This window comes from Grampus griseus, assembly GCF_964374135.1.
Source record: "Grampus griseus genome assembly, chromosome: 12".
NCBI lineage: Eukaryota > Metazoa > Chordata > Mammalia > Artiodactyla > Delphinidae > Grampus > Grampus griseus.
Genome location: NC_139006.1, coordinates 86,415,803 through 86,433,490, shown reverse-complemented (window position 1 = coordinate 86,433,490; position 17,688 = coordinate 86,415,803). Strand labels below are relative to the sequence as shown.

At 44.4% G+C, this 17,688-nt stretch overlaps 1 protein-coding gene across 4 annotated transcripts in view; it reads right to left on the bottom strand.

Moving 5' to 3' along the window:
- The window catches only part of ZNF236 (zinc finger protein 236), a 102,066-nt gene extending 86,991 nt beyond the window's left edge, over positions 1-15,075 (bottom strand). For 3 of the 4 annotated variants that reach the window (XM_082668487.1, XM_082668488.1, XM_082668486.1), the window contains exons 1-2: positions 14,972-15,075; positions 1,037-1,179 (exon numbers count right to left, since the gene is read on the bottom strand). In XM_082668487.1, the coding sequence (XP_082524613.1) occupies positions 1,037-1,179; positions 14,972-15,026 (198 nt within the window). In that variant the 5' untranslated portion in view covers positions 15,027-15,075. Of the gene's footprint in view, positions 1-1,036; positions 1,180-13,051; positions 13,128-14,971 lie in introns of those variants that run through there. The other variant, XM_082668489.1, reaches the window with a different exon arrangement.
- Between the last annotated feature and the right edge of the window lie 2,613 nt (positions 15,076-17,688).

Below are 17,688 nucleotides of genomic sequence, written 5' to 3'. Positions count from 1 at the left end.
ACTAGATTTTAACAGAGTTGCTTATCCTCATCTAAAATATCCCCCAAATGGAAGGTATTCTGCCACTTACTAGTAGAAAGATAAAGTAATCACTGGTATTTCTCCTGTAAATATCAAGACCCTAATGGGTCAGTATTTTCAGATTTTTCAGCTTGGGAGAGTAACGCCAGCTGGTACTGGTGTCAGTACCACATTATCATAGTTACAGCAGCATCATTCATGCCGAAAGTAAGGCTGGAGTTGGTCAGATCCTGTCCTCCAGAAAAGAGATCCCTGGTGTTTTTCTGGTCTCAGATGGCTCACTAGCTTACATCCTCCTAACCTAGAGAAAAGTCGGCAATCACTCTTTTCACTGTAGTTTTAACTGCCACTTTCCAACTCTCAGGCAGCTCATTCCATTAGCACACTAACACGCCTGACATACCCCACAAGGGGCACACTTGCAAGAGAGTTCAAATCCCTATTCAAGAGAGCACTGCTCCCTGCGGAAATAAGATCTAAAACATCTCAAGTACCTTCTTAAAATGCAAGACCACTTAAAGGTAACACTGCCTGCTGGAGAAAAACACACCAAGATAAGGGAAACTGGGGCTTCCCTGGTGGCGCAGTGGTTGAGAGTCCGCCTGCCGATGCAGAGGACACGGGTTCGTGCCCCGGTCTGGGAAGATCCCACATGCCGCGGAGCGGCTGGGCCCGTGAGCCGTGGCTGCTGAGTCTGCGCTCCGCAGCGGGAGAGGCCACAGCAGTGAGAAAAAAGATAAGGGAAATTGAAACTACTGAAGAAAGTCATATTTTAAGATTATTTCTTTGTCCACTCATAAATAACTTCATTAGATTCACCAGACTAGCTCTCACTTTCTTTATCTAATGATGGGTAGAAATACAACTACAACTAAAAACAAAACATCAAAATATTTATTTACATAATATGGAATGTTCCACAATTTAGGAATAAGAAAAATGTTTACATGTTGATTTTCACAATTCCTCCAGTTTCAACGCTCACATTTCTGACATCCCTTTTTAAAATACATACCTTGTCATTTCGCTCGTGATCCCTCATGTGGCGTTGAAACTGGGACTCTTTTGGAAAAGATAGCAGACAGATTTCACATTTATGGAAGCTCGGAACTTGACAGGCATAATTAGTGTTCTCCGCATTCAATGTTAAAACTCCATCTATAAAATTGCATAAGTATAAACAATAAATACCAGTTGTTATTCTCAGCATATAAATGAAACTAAATTATTTGGTTATTGTTTCGAAACCACATTATATCAGATTTATGAGAGATTTCAGATGAAATGAATGGTACCTTAAATTTTTTTAATGGACATGTTTTTAAGTTAGAAATGAGAAATGCTGAGATGACTGAGACATGGGACTACAGGATTCTAACATCTGTTAACAGGATTGTCAGAAACCTGAAACTAAACTCCTGAGGCTTAATTCCCACTCAAGGACGCACAAAAGCCACCGTGTCTCTTAGCCTTGCCTGCCTGCTCAATACTATTTCTAAGCCACAAGTCACAGAGGCCTTCTCCTCTAAGGCACTTTGAGCATTCATCAGTAACGCAGTTTCTTAAATCACTCAGTAAACAAAACTCGAGTAGAAATATAAAAGCTGATGCACTAATTCAATCTACCTTTGAAAACTGCTGCAAAGCAAGATAAAGTCAAAAAAGCAAACCCTTTTGTTCTCTCACATACTTACGGTTTTAGGAAGGTAAAGAGTTGCAGTGCTTTGAACAGTCCTCAGGCTTTACAGTGTGCTTCCTAGTGTACAGTGTGCTTACATTTAGGTAAATGGCTATAAACTTAAAAGTATTTTCAAACAAGAACAAATATGCAATAATCACAAAAATTTACCAAGAACTTCATAAAATAAAGATTCCTAAATGTCTTCAATTCCTGAAAATAATACTCCAAGTCTTATAATTTCGGCACAAATATACAATCCATATTAACTAGACAAAGACAGAAATATGTCACGTACAACTCTTTGTATCCAACTTGACCCCAAAATATTAGAAATTTGGAAGTAGGGTGAGGGGCTAATTTTAAGACTCAATAAAGCTCAGGAATGTCTTCTATTTCTCAAACGTCCATGTGGGGAACACAGCATTCCAGCATTTTCTCTAGACCTTTACATGCCTGTGCTGAGCAAATGGCCTGCAGTCCCCTGTTTGGCCAACAGTCCTCCTGGTCTACAGCAGAATCTGCTTAAAACAAGAGCTGTGAAATTCCAACGATGGGAGGTGGGGTGAAACCATGCTGGAGACAGAGCAGAAGCGGATGCAGAAAGCCGACAAGAACTCCAAAAAATCCTCCCGGCAGATCCTCCAGTAAAGCGATTCCAGTTTTGAGAAACACTGATGTAATTCAAAAGACTGTAACTTCATTCAGAAACAAAGTGGATCTACTAAGGGAAAGATACACATAATTTTTATTCTACTTATTCTTAACTCTATCCACATTCAAAGCCCATACATTCAAAATCTCTACACCAAACTAATAACAAAATGTTGTATGACTCCCCAGGCCCAAATAAAATGATTGCTGGGACCACATTAATTGATACATTATTCCCTTTTGAAAAGTCTGTAGTATGGGAAGAAACACTAAAGGCACAAGTAAGATATCTGTTGACAACTGTGTTTTAAGAACTCAGTAGTGCTTTAACCTAAAGCCTGAATACACTAAGAGCCCCTCAACTTAATTTCTAAAACGCAAAATTAAAATGCTATTTCAGGATGGAGAATGAAACAATTTTCATAGCCTCTATGTTGAAACTACTTAATGTGTTATCTAAAAATGAGAATTAATTTGATTTAATTAACTGCAATTGATAGATAAACCCCTGAGATAAAAAACTGTACATTTAAAACTGAAAAATGATGTCATTTTGCTTATGAATTAAGACTTTTCTAGAAAATAGTTTTATCCTAAGCAGCAAGACTTCGCTCTTTAACAAAGCTCTAAATGTAATAAAATGACTTTTTCAGTAGGTCCCTTCCCGCCGTTGATAACATAATATTAATTTGGTCCAAAGACAAACTTAAAACAATTCAAATTACAGTGTAACTGGGAAGGAAAAAAACAAAACATGTTTTAGTTTCCACGTTGAGTCTAATTTTAAAGTCCACAGCATCTCTAGACTTTCACTTTGCTTCGCGGCTGTTTCTCTCGGCACTGAGAGAGCAAAGCCTTTCTCCAGGGCTGGGGGGTGCTAACCCCACACTCGGCTCTCTTTCTGCTCAGGGTTGGCCCTTTCTGGGAGAGTCCTAGGCCTCAAAACAACCCCAATTAGGCACCAGCTCTTCAAGTTCATTCACATGTCTGGTCTCCAGAGTACTTGTTCAGAAAGAGGTCTATGAAATTCACGTATCCTTAGAATGGGCTTCAGGAGATCCACCAACTCCAAGAAAACTACACACCAACATACACGCATGTGCACGTGTCCACTGTTGGGGGTGAGCGGTCTCTGCAGCCACAGGGCCCCCGGATTTCTAAGGGGCTAGGGATCTAGGTTAAGGTGTGATCAATTCACATCAGTCCTCCTGAGTATGGCTGCATTTTTAAGAGACAGCCAAAACTTCACATGAGACGTTGGGCCGCACATATTCCTACTGCTCCCCCAGACAGAATGGGAATAAGCACAGAGCCACCTGCATTTGGCAGTGCTCAAATCTAAGAGCTCATCCAGAACAGTACTTCTCACCTATGTGCTTCTGCACTCTGAGAGGACCGGGGAGGAGTCGTCATGAGATCTCACTGGTGCAAGGAAGCCTCCGGAGGCAGGACCCCAGGCAGGACCCAGACTGTCCCCATACACACGTCCCCTCACACACACATCGCCTCACACACAGGCCCACCGCTCTCCTCAACTGCTCACCTTCCCACCACCAAGAACTCCACTTCACTATCAAAATTAAACAAAAACCGGTGTACGAAGATCAGAAATTGAGCACCTTTGCTTCCCTGAGAAAAACTTGACGACCAGTTTCAAAATCAGTTTAACTCTTTACACAGAGATTCTAAACAGTATATAATAATAGTTGTGTCTCTACCACCCCAAAATGATACAGCCTATCACGGAGTTGTGCAGATTAAACAAGACGACGCTTCCTGGTGCCATGGGGACAAAAGCCCATCAACCGTCTCGGAGCACGGCCACCTCTTTAATGCTCGTCCTTGCTACTCAATACCCTACCCATCACTCCAGACCACGCTCTCCCATGGTAACTACCCACAGGCAGGCCTGGCATGTAACGGCGGGGACAAGATGAGCTGCCTTTCAAACTGCTCTTCCCAGAACGGGCCCAGCACATCAGACCAGCCAGCTTATCTGCATGGCGAAGGTCATCCACAACTCCAACTGGAAGAACCTAGGTGGATCTCTTCCACGCAAAATGCCTACGATGTGACGCCAAGTTCCAGCAAAACCTGCTGCATTTACAGCATTCAGGGATTTAACTCCACTTTGCATCTCCCGGCTGAAGCTCTCAAGCACTGTGCATTTAAGATCTCAGCTATCCATAAATCCTGATGAGGCATTTTCAATTTCTAAAGTAACTAAACCCCAAACTTTTAACCTGTTTTTATTTTGTTTTGAATAAAAATCTTTCCAAAATAGAGTTGCTCTCCCCATCCTCTGCCCTCAACAGGCACTAGCCTCACTTCCCTCTTTCCATCATTCCGTACATTCCTCCAAGAACCCAGCTCTTTAACCATCAACCACCTGCTCTCACTCTGTCACCCTCTGACACCACAGTGCTCGCTGAAGTCACCAAGCAGGCGTCTGGGAAGTCTGAGAGTCACCCCCCTACTTCAAATCGGTACCACCTTGCCTAATCGCCACCATTCTTTCCCCTCATTTCTACTTTTTTTTAAATTCCTTTCTACTTTCTTTTCTCCCATTTTCTACTGCTCCTCCCACATTTGTCAGCATTCAGGTTTTAGCACAGCTGAGATTTTTTAGGTAAAACTCTGAAGTGAAATGGGCAAAACTAAAATCTAGGCTGTGAGATATCAGGACAGGGGTTAGTCTCACGAGGGTACTGATTGTAAGTACACGGAGCATCATGGGGGTTTCTAGGGTGCTGGTAATGCCCCATTTCTTAACCTAAGAAATTATATAAATAATTATATGAATTATCAATACAACCCATATAATCTGGGTGCTGATTATATGAGAAAGTTCTTGCTCTGAAAATTCACTGAACTGAACATAATTTCTGTTCTTCTCTGTATGTTATATATCAATAGAAGGTTTACCCCAAAGTAAAGTGCTATAATATGCAACTTTCCTTTTCATTCCTGTTTTTTCTTCCAGATTGGGGTCAACTAACTAGGGTCTAGCCTTTCTGGTAAGCAGAGTTTCATGGAACTCAGCCACGCTCACTGGTTTACGTATTACTGTGGCAGTTTTGGGGCTGCGACAGCAATTCAAAGTTACAACAGAGACCTTAACACCCACAAAGTCTAAAACATTTACCATCTGGCGCTACAGAAGAAGCCTGCTACCCCTGCCCCAGAGGGTAAACCGGGGTTCCACACCGGCCAGCCAGCATTACTGCAATCCCTGCAACGTCTGTTATCCTCCAAGCTCCGTGCACCCCAGGGACGTCCCAGAGTGACAAAGGCATAAAGGGCTGACATAGACCATGCTTTACCTTCTACAGCAAATAGGCTTAACACTTACCTAGGCATAATCTCCTCAAAACTAAGACCTTTGTCTTAGTCATGAGATAGAAAGACTGGACATTCCCCTAAATAATAATTTTCAGAAAATTAATACAATAAAGGCAGCTATCTCTGTATTTCACCATTCTGCCCGATACCTATGTACCTCACCCCACGTCTTCTTACGCCACCCACTAAAGGCTTTCTGCCAAGCATTTTCAATAAATGCAACAATGAGCATCAGGGCCTTGGTTTGCTACACAATGATTAGCAACTCCATGTTTCCTAAAAATGTGCAGAGATAGTGTTTTCTAAGTGTGACAAGCGTACCACCAGCAGTCTGTGAGGTGATTTTAGGCAGCACAAGAACTCACAATTTTACTGGCTATGTATTTATTTTAAAATGTCTTAGTATAAAGTATACTTGAAATTTAGTATGAGGTACTAGCACATGGATAGACATACAGACCAATGGAATAGAACTGAGAGTCCAGAAACAAAACCCATACTTCCATCGCAAACTGATTTTTCAACAAGGGGGCCAAGACCACTCACTGAAAGAACAGTCTCTTCAACAAATGGTTCTTGGACAAACGGATATCCACATGCAAAAGAAGGAAGGTGGATCAGAGACATCCACCTCACTCCATACCACACACAAAAAATAGCTCAAAATGGATCAAAGACATCAGTTTAAGAACTAAAGCTATTAAACTCTCAGAAGAAGACAAAAGGAAAAAGCTTAATGACTGTGGAGGCGTGATGGTTTCTTAAATATGACACCAAAGACAAAGTAGATAAATTGGACTTCATCAAAATTTAAATCCTTTGTGCATCAAAGGATGCTATCAAGAAAGTAAAAAGACAAGCTACAGAATGGGATAAAATATTTGTAAGTCATACATCTGATAAGGGCCTAGTAACCAGAACATATAAAGAATTCTTACAAAAGGCACAAAAAACAAACAACCCAATTAAAAAATGAACAAAGGGGGCTTCCCTGGTGGCGCAGTGGTTGAGAGTCCGCCTGCCGATGCAGGGGACGCGGGTTTGTGCCCCGGTGCGGGAGGATCCCACATACCGCGGAGCGGCTGGGCCCGTGAGCCATGGCCGCTGAGCCTGCGCGTCCGGAGCCTGTGCTCCGCAACGGGAGAGGCCACAACAGTGAGAGGCCCGCATACCGCAAAAAAAAAAAAAAAAAAAATGAACAAAGGATTTGAATAGACATTTTTCCAAAGATATACAAATGGCCAACAAGTACATGAAAAGATGCTCAGTGTCATTAATCATTACGGAACTGACAAGCTGATTCTAAAATCTAGATGAGGGACTTCCCAGGTGGTCCAGTGGATAAGACTCCATGCTCCCAACGCAGGGGGCCCTTGTTCGATTGCTGCTCAGGGAACTAGATCCTACATGCATGCTGCAACTAAGAGTTCACATGCCACAACTAAGAAGCCCACAAGCTGCAATTAAAAGATCCTGCATGCTGCAGCTAAGACCCGGCACAGCCTAAATGAATAAATAAGTATTTTTTAAAACCTCTCAAATCATATTAAAAAAATTTTTTTAAATAAAATCTAGATGAAACTGAGAAGTACCAAAAATTATCAGGATAACCATGAAAATGAAAACCAAAGTAGAGGACTTACATTTACACTACTAGATACCAAAACTTGGACTAAAAGTAATTAAGACAATAAGAAATTGAATAGGCAGAAACCAAAAAACAATGGAAGAGAACTGAATGCAAAAACAATTCTTCACCTCCACAGTCACCTGATTTACAACAAAGGTGATACTACAGTACAACAAAGGATGATCTTTCCAATAAATAGAGCAGATTAATTAGACATCCACATGTAAAAAGCCTTGACCTTTCCACCAGAAACAAAAATCAATTTTGGTTGGTGTATCAATCTAAAGGTGAGAAGTAAAACAATAAAGCTTCTAGATGAAAATGTCTTCATGATTATAATTGTCAAAAATTACTTAAACAGGTCCCAAAAGTACTACGCATAAAGGAAAGGACTGATAAATTGGACAACATTAAGGTTAAAAACTTCTTTCATGAAAAGATTATCCTTGAAAGAGTGAACATGAAAGTACAAAGAACTCAAGTGCAGTATACATAAAGAACTCCTACGGATCAATACTGAAAATACATGTTAACTCTTCACCAAAAATATACAGATGACAAGCATATGAGAAGATGCTCAAGATCGTAAGTCATAAGGGAAATGCAAACTAAAACGATGAGATACCCAATAACACACACCGATTAGAAGGGCTACAAGTCCAAAATAATCAATAACACCAAATGCTGACAAGGATGCAGAACAACAGCAACTCCCATTCATTGCTTGTGAGAACACAAAAGGGTGCAGCCACTGTGGAGAGGTCTGGCAATCTCTCACAAAGCTGTTTATAGTCTCACCGTCTGATCTAGCAATCATGCTCCTTGGCATTTACTCAAATGAGCTGAAATCTCATGCCCTCACAAGAACCTGCACATGAAGGTATACACCAATTTTATTCATAAGTACCAAAAAAACTGGAAGCAACCAAGAGGTCCTTCAAAATGTAAACAAATATACCGTGGTACATCCATATAATGAATATTATTCGGCAATAAAAAGAAAGGAGCTATATCAAGCCATCAAGAGACATGGAGACGTGTAAAATGCACACTGCTTAGTAAAACGCAGTCTGAGAAGGCTACATGCTATATGATTCCAACTATATGCTGTTCTGGAGCAGGCAAAGCTATGAAGACAGTGAATCCTAATGTAAGCTATAGACTTTGTTTATAATAATGAATCAAAATAGGTTCATTCGCTAAAACAAGACATTAATAACGGGAGGCTGTGAGGAGATAAATAAGGAGTACAGTATACAGGAACTCCAAACTATCGGCTGAACTCTGAGCAAGCCTAAAAACTGCTCTAAAAAGTCTACTAACTAAAGACAAACAAACATCCAACTCAGTAGAAAAATGGGAAAAGACTTAAGAGCTTCACGAAAGAGAACAAATGCTTAATAAACATAAAACCCTTATTAGCACAGACCTGCAAATTAAAAATCAAAATGAGATAACACTACACATATCAGGAGGGCTAAAATATTAAAAGGACAGACAATGCCAAGTGCAAAGAGAGTGATAAGGCAAAGACTACAGAGCAAATGGAAGGTTAATCCCCTACTGGTGGGAGAGTAAACTGGTACACTCACTCACCACTGCCCACCATGACCCAGAAATGCATAAAGGTTCCCAGCAGCACTTATTTGTAATAACGCCAAACTGGAAACAACCCAAATATCTATAGTAGAAAGGATAAATTAAATGACAGTATGTTCATACAACAGAATACTATATACCTATGAAAAACGAACAGATTTCTGCTATATAATAGGGAGGATAACCTCATAAAAACAAATATTGAATGAATGAAGCCAGAAAGAAATGGGTACATACTATGAACTCAATTTAGTTCAAAAACAGCTAAACCTAATCTACGGTATCAAAAGAGGACAGTGGGGGTCAGCAGGTAATAGAGAGAACAAGGGGAACTTTTAAGGTACTGCTAATGTTCTGGTTACATATGAAAATTCATGAAGCTTTTCACTTAAAATCTACACACTTTTCTACATTGATGTTCTATTCAATTAAATTAGTCACCTAAATACAATAATAAAGGAGTTTCAAAAAACACATTTCTGGCTTCTCCTGAAAAAAAATCATTAGCTGTGGCAATAATTAAATGGAGCAAAGTAGGAGCCGGCCCCTGTGGAAAAAATAGGAACTCCAATTCTCCGAAACCCCAGAGCCAGCTATCAACTGCTATCACCTACTACCTTTAACTGCCTCGCTAGTTTGCATTAGTGTCTGACCTACAGACAACTGAGGTTTTGAATTCAGTTAAAGAATTGAGGTATTAAGAGAGCACAGTCTGTTCCTGCAGTTTATTAGATTACATACATTTTTCATTTTAACCCAGAAAAGCAACAGGTTTCACGTTTGCTGAGAGAAATGCTAGAGAAAGGCACCTCGGAGCCCCAGCTCCCTCCCTCCCTCCTTCCCAGCAGAGTGGCCTCAGCCTGGACCACACAGTGGAATCTCCTGTGAGCTCTAAAAGCCGTTGATGCCCAGGTCCCACCATAGGCTCAGATGTCACCGGATGAGGCCCGGTCATCGAGAGCTTTAAAAGCTCCCCACATGACTCCATAATGCGCTCCAAGGGTGAACACCGCCACCGGAGGTCTTGCTGCGATATTTCACGTGAGAGAATTCTAAAACAAAAAAGAAGTTTGAAAAATATTGCTAATTCCTTGAGCACCGTCTTTGCGTATGGAGACAATGTAAAAACGCTGATATACATTAAGCATTTTAGAACTGCTGAATTGACTCTATCTAATGAAGAATTAGGTTTACTATGGTTTTCCCAGGCTAGGTTTGTGTCAAAGACCAAGATCTTGAACCCACGTTAACTCACTACTTGATTCCAGGATCATAAAGTCTTTAGATTTTGTGTCTTATCTAATCACACTTTCTTCAAAATACTAAACACTCTAGAGTTTCTGTCTACCTGAAAAGTTCGATTATGGAGAGTACAGCTTGCTCCTTTCTGAAGAAATCTTTTCATCCTTCAATACCTGATATTGATAGAAAGTAATTATTTTAAGCAGAATCTATCTCCCCTTAACTGTTACCCACCAATGACACCTAGTTTTGCCAGGGAAGCAGAGTCCCCTTAAAGCATCAGAGCACTTCCCCTACTGCCCTGTAAGAAGTTCAAGCTCTACTTCTGTTAGCTATGCTAGCAGTCTCCGCCCCTTGAAGGAAGAGTACAGAGTTACTGAATTCATCGGAGAAAATCTAAAATGGCCTGAATTGGTAATCTGAGCAAGAACGGAATTGTTTATTCCTTTGGCTCAAGGTCTGCCTGCCTCAGCTCTCTGGAAATGAAGTATTAACAAATATCCCTTCAACAGAAAACAGAAACTTAGCAGGAGACCAACTAAAGGTTCAAGCTAGGCAGAAAAGGTTTGCACCATTCTACTGGAAAAACAGAAGCCACACAAGATCCCAAAATGTAGCTTCCATCCAGATCACATTACGGCTTATTAAGAGTAAACTAAAATAACAATGATAAAAAAAAACCCTATCTCACTCATCTTTATATTCCCAGGACAGTGCCAGGCACAAAGGTGAGTGCTCAACAAACACTCCCCCATCAATTTATGTAACAGATGAGGCTGACTTCTTTACTTATGTCCTAAAGCTAATTATTACTTTAAGACACGTTTTTATGCTACTGACAAGGGATTAATCTCCAAAATATACAAACAGCTCATACAGCTTAATATCAAAAAAACATACAACGCAATCAAAAAATGGTCAGAAGACCTAAATAGACATTTCTCCAAAGAAGACATAGAGATAGCCAACAGGCACGTGAAAAGATGCTCAATATCGCTAATGATCAGAGAAACGCAAATCGAAACTACAATGAGGTATCACCTCACACTAGTCAGAACGGCCATCATCAAAAAGTCTACAAATAACAAATGCTGGAGAGGGTGTGGAGAAAAGGGAACCCTCCTACACTGTTGGTGGGAATGTAAATTGATACAGCCACTATGGGAAACAGTATGGACGTTCCTTAGAAAATTAAAAACAGAGTTGCTATATGATCCTGCAATCCCACTTCCGGGCATGTATCCGGGGAAACTCTAATTCGAAAAGATACATTCACCCCAATGTTCAGAGCAGTTCTAGTCACAATAGCCAGGACATGGAAGCAACCTAAATGTCCATCAACAGAGGAATGGATAAAGATGTGGTACATATATACAACGGAATATTACTCAGCCACAAAAAAAAGAATGAAAGAATGCCATCTGCAGCAACGTGGATGGACCAAGAGATTATCATACTAAGTGAAGTAAGTTAGAGAAAGACAAATATCACATGATATCATTTATATGTAGAATCTAAAAAAAAAAAATGATACAAATGAACGCATTTACAAAAGAGAAATAGACTCACATACCTAGAAAACAAACTTATGGTTACCAAAGGGGATTGGGGGTGAGGGGGAGGGAGAAACTAGAAGTTTGAGATTAACATATTCACACTACTATATATAAAACAGATAAACAACAAGGACCTACTGTATAGCAGTAGGGAATAGGGAACTCCACTCGATACCTTATAATAACCTATAATGGAAAAGAATCTGGAAAAGAATATATGCATATGTATAACGATCACTTTGCTAAGTTGCATTTAAAAAAAAAAGGAAATGTTTTTGAGCAGACCTCCTCCTCCTCATTTCTGGAGGTTTCAGTTTTGACATCATTTTCCTTGGGAAGCCTAGACCACCAGTGACTGTTACCTGCTGCCATAAACAGTGTTCCTGCCGTCAGAGGACACACACCGTCCTGAGACCCAAGGCAGAGACCTCGTCTCTCTTCTTAAACTCTGCGCCCTCAGCCCCTAACACAGTGCCCACCTACGACAAGAAGTGCTTCAAAATGCTTGCTGAAGAAATGAATTAACCCACATGTAGGGCTTTATAGTTATGAGGGCAGAGCAATGCAATGGACCTTTTGGACTCAAAGGCAGATTCAAATCCAACTCTGACACTTACTAGCTGAGTAGACCTTCCATATCACTTAACCTCTCTGAGCCTCATTTCCCCTATAAAAATATAGGGGAAATATAGGTGTTGTGTAAAAATCCCCACCTCCTACCTTCCATGTTTTTCTTAGAATAAAATTCATAATGAGTGACACAGAAAAACAAGCAAAATAATTTCAGATTATGAGAAACATTAAAATCGTAATTAAAATCGTAAACTGTTAGAGCAACAGTCCCCAAACCTTTTGGTTTCAGAACCCCTTGATATTCTTAAACATCACGGAGGACCCCAAAGACCTTAACTTTCTACAGGTTATACCTACTGACAGCTGCCCTACTAGAAATCAAAACTGAGCAACTTTCCAAAGGCTTATTCACTGAAAAATAAATCTAGTCCATGTTAACATAAATGCACATTTTTGTGTAAAACATACTCTCCAAAAACACAGTAAGAGGAGTTTTCACTTTTGTACATCTTTTCAAGGTCTCCTTTAACAGAAGACAGGTGGATGCTCGTATCTGCTTCTGCTTTCTCTCTGTTGCAATACGTTGTTTTGAGTGAAATACATGAATATAGCGCTGCCTCACAGGGTTGGGTGTCGCCACCACGGCTCCTGCTGAAGAGTCAGCAGTTTCACCCTTAATGGCCTGTGTATGATTAGTGCAATTGTTAACCAAGTGAAAAAGCCCAACGGACTTAGTATCACTACAAGAATATTTACCTTGCAGATGCCTGAAACTGTCTCCAGAACTCCCAGGGGTCCATGAACCAACTCTGAGAACCACTGTGGTAGAGAATGACTGGTCTAAGGCAGGGAAAGCAACTTTCAGAAGGGTCTAAGGAAGGAGGCCTCTCTCGGGAAGCTGAAGCCCAGAATGAGCAAGGGGTGGCTTCTCAGAATAGGGAGCAGCAAAGGCCCTGAGGCAGAAACAAACGTGGCCTCGTCCAGGAACAAAGGACTGAGGGCAAGGAAAGAGAAAGGAGAGTCAGACGCAGACCAGATCAGGCAGGGTCCTGCAAGGAGTGGGACTGTAAGTTAAAGGGATGAAGGATCCTCTGCAGAGTTCTAATCAGGGTGTGGCCACCTTATTTACATTTGAAAGAGATGCCTCAGGCTGACAGGTGATGGAGACCAGCAGAGACCAGTCAGAAGGCTCCCACAGAGGCCCGCCTCGCAGTCACACTGGAGAGGGAGGGAGTAGGGCCGACTGAAAACACGCCTCTGAGGGCGAAGCTACAAAATTATGAAACGCCTTGGGGAGGAAGGGAAAGAATAATTTTTCAGTTTGGGGCCTGAAAAAGCAGGTGAACGGCGATGCCATTTGGTCAGACGGGAAAGACTGGGGGAAGAAGAGGTCGCAGCCGTATTGCAATGTAAACTTCACATTCTTTCTCTACCCTAAGCCTTTTGCAAGTGACTAAGAACTGCGGGACACTGCACTTTATTTTTTTGCATAAATCATATTAACGAGAAAAAAATTAACACTGACCAAAATAAGGCCCGATCAGGGTGCGAGGCCTTTAAGACCTCCTTCCAGACACCATCAGCCACTAACGAGAACTCTAGCAGCCACTAGGCAACTACAAACGTGCACACCTGGACTGTTCTCCAGCGACACCTCTCCAGCGGAAACTCGCGGGCGCTGCAGCCCGGTTCCCATGCCCGTGAACTTCAGCAACTGCAGTAAGAGCACTGACAACGCCGCTAAGCTTACACCTAGCCTCTCCTCCTCTCTTCCCAAACGCCGCAGCGGCAAAATGGAACGGACGCAACGGCCTTCCTTTCCAGACACGACCTCTTTCTCTTCCGAAATCCGGAGCGCCCGCCCGCCTGGGTCCCGAGCCTCAGGGGAGGGTGACGCTGGGCCACCGAGCCCGGGGCCGGAAGACGGTGCACCTGGACACGAGCCCCGCACGGTCTCGGCCCCCGTGTCACCGCGGGGGGACCCGCTCCCGAGCCCCCCGCGGGCGTCCCCCCCGGGGCCGTGGCAGCTCGCGGTCGGGCCGGGCCCGCCACCCCGGGGATGCACACCGGGCCGGCGCCTTCTCGTCAGAAAGGCCTCCCACGACCTGCGGCAGCCGGGCCGGGAGGGCGGCGGGCGGGGGAGCGGGAGGAAGGTGGCGGGCGGGGGAGCGGGAGGAAGGTGGCGGGCGGGGGAGCGGGAGGAAGGTGGCGGGCGGGGGAGCGGGAGGAAGGTGGCGGGCGGGGGAGCGGGAGGAAGACGCCGAGGACGGGGGAGGAGGACGGGGTGTGGAGGGGGGAGGAGGAACGGGGGGGGAGGAGGAGAGAGAGTAGAGGAGAGAGAGGAGGAGGAGGGCGGCGGCGCGCGCCTCGCCCCCGGCCCCGCCGCCCGCCCGCGCGGCCCAGGAAAGTAGGCCCAGCCCGGCGGAGGGGCCGGCCGCGCCGCGCCGGTATCATTCCGCCCGCACCCTGCGACCCAGCAGTCGGGCGGCGGCGGCGGCGGCGGTGGTGACGGTGGCGGCGGCGGAGCACCCACCCCGGCCCGGACCCGGCCCCCGGTCTCCAACCCCAGCCCGCTCCGCCGCCCCCGGGCCGGCCCGCTCCCGGCGCCCTCCGCACCGCATCGGGGGACTATATTCGCGCGGAGCGGCACAGCGCGGCCGGGCCGGGGCCGCTTACCGGTGTCGCCGCGCGCCTTGCTCTCCTTGGGCTTCGGGGGGCGGCCCCGCGGCATCGTCGGCGGCGGCGGCCCACCCCTCGGCCGCACACACACTCACACACATACACTCGGCGGAGCGCGCACGCGCGGGGACCGGACGCGGGGGCGCGGCGCGCGCCCGGCCGAGCGGCGGAGGCGGGCGGAGCGGCTCAAGCGGACGCCGAGTCACGGCCGAGCGCCCGCGGGCCTCACGGGGGGAAGGCGCCCAAGCGAGCGAACGGGAGAGCTCGAACCCCGCCAACTTCGGCGGGTTCCATGGCCCGGCGGGCCGTGTTCGGGGCGTTGAGGGCGGGCGCGCGGTGGGGGCTGGGAGCGGCGCCGTGCGCATGCGCGGTCGGCCGTTCGGGCCTGGGCGGACGGAGGGCGAGCGGCCGCGGTCACCTAGCGGCGGCGCCTCCCGAGGTGTTGGGCAGCCGAAGTCAACGCAGCCGGTAAGGCCGTCGGGAAAGTAAGTAGGAAACGTGTCCTTGTAACGGGTCGAGGTGGTGAGAAGGAGCTTTCCAGGTGGAGTCAGGTAAAAGAAACAACCCAGCCACGGGTCCTTCCTGTGCCGCGTGCGTAGTCTGCGTCCTGTGTGTGTATATGCTCGTGTAATTCCAGGAAAACTGGGCGCTCCATCTCCCCGGGTTGCTTCCGGAAGGCCTTTGAGAGCATCCCTGTGAAAACCACAGGGGCAAAAAGGCTGGGAGCCTAAATTTACCCAAAACATCGACCTTGGACTGAGGAGGACCCACCCAGAAGTCACTTATGTTCCTATCCTCTGATGTAATGCATTAAAATTTACAATTTCAAATGTGTCCATCTGTTATTTTTGTTGTTGTTGCTCATACTGACTTAACCCAAAACCCGAACAGGAACATGACGGCAGAGTGTTAGGTGAGGTCAAACAAAGCCAAAAGAAAGTAGTCTAACATCGTCTTAGTATCCTCAGAAAAATTAATGCAAAGCCATAAATAATGACCACCAACTGCACGCAGGGTATTATGAGGGAATACAAAGGTTAACAAGACAATCTGTCCCCCCGAAAAACTTGGAACCATGGGGCAAGAAACACAAAACTAGTCAAAAATCCACAGAGAACTTTGAGAAGGACAAGGTTAATTATAGTTAGAAAAGTAAATACAAAAGACCCCTCTCTTAACTGAAACTTAGTAAGTGGTTGGGTGCTAACAGATGGTAAAGGGTTTTCTACCTGGAGGCAACAGGTGAAGAAGGAGGTAAAGTAGGAAAAACTAAAATGAGTCTTATCTGTTAGGGGTTTTATATACATCCAATTCCTGAAAAAACTAAACACGCTCAGGTTATTCAACCTCCCGACATCAGGCAGCCAGTGGATGGCAGATGGGATTTAGCAATGAACATTTCCTGTTCTTTAACTTCTTAGCATGTTTTAGTGCCTTACATAAAATACTTCAAATCCGTACAACATTCCTTCAAGGTACTCTTTTAGGAATGAGATTCAGAGAGGTTAAGGAATTTGCTTAAGGCGGCTACATGGCCTGTAAGCAAATCCAAGACGCAAACCAAACCTGCTTACCTGTTAACCCCATGCTCCTAGTTGCATCACAGCAGAAGTCTACGTTAAGTTTAGACAAAATATGACAGGGGCTTCCCTGGTGGCGCAGTGATTGAGAGTCCGCCTGCCGATGCAGGGGACACGGGTTCGTGCCCCGGTCCGGGAAGATCCCACATGCCGCGGAGCAGCTGGGCCCGTGAGCCATGGCCGCTGAGCCTGCGTGTCCGGAGCCTGTGCTCCGCAACGGGAGAGGCCACAGAAGCCACAGAGGTGAGAGGCCCGCGTAACGCAGAAAAAAAAAATATATATATATATATGAAAGTACTACCATATGCATGTTAGGGCTGGAGTACCTTGTAAGGCTGAGAAAATGGAGACAGATAATAATCCTTGGTCATTTATAAATCAGTTTGGATGATGGTGATGTGTTTGTGAATGTATACCCTATTTTGTTCTGAAAAAGATTTGAAGCAATTTATATCAGGGGAAAAACATGAGGAAGTCAGGACAATGGAAACAATAGAAAAAGTGAGTCAGCACCCAAACTAATGAAATGCTTATAAAAAGCAAATAGGAAATCAAACTCCAGGTTTCTTAGCCCAAGCAGAAAAGTAGACATGATTAGTTACAAGATCCTCACTTAATCCATGAAAGAGAACTGCACCTCCATCACTGTACCCGCTATGTAGTTCCGTAGGTTTCTTTCTTCATCATACATGTATACCTACACATATCTGCAGAGACGTTTTGACTTCTTCCCTTCTGGTTTGGATGACTTTTATTTCTTTTTCTCTTTTTTTCTGGCGAGGACTTTCCAGTGCAATGCTGAATAGAAGTGAGCGTGGGCACCCTTGTCTTGTACCTTGTACCTAGTCATAGTGGGAAAGCTTTGAACGTTTCACCACGAGTAAGATGTTAGCTGTGGTTCTGTCATATATGGCCTTTATTATGTTGAGGTACGTTCTTTCTCTACACAATTTGTTGCGAGTTTCTATCACGAAAGGATGTTGAATCTTGTGAAGTGCATTTTGTGCATCTGTTGAAATGAGCATATGATTTCTGTCTATTAATGTGGTATATCCCATGTGCTGTTCTTTGTTGCTTCCCAGGAATAATTCTGCTTGCTCGTGGTGTGTGAGCCTCTTACTGTGCTGCTGAAAT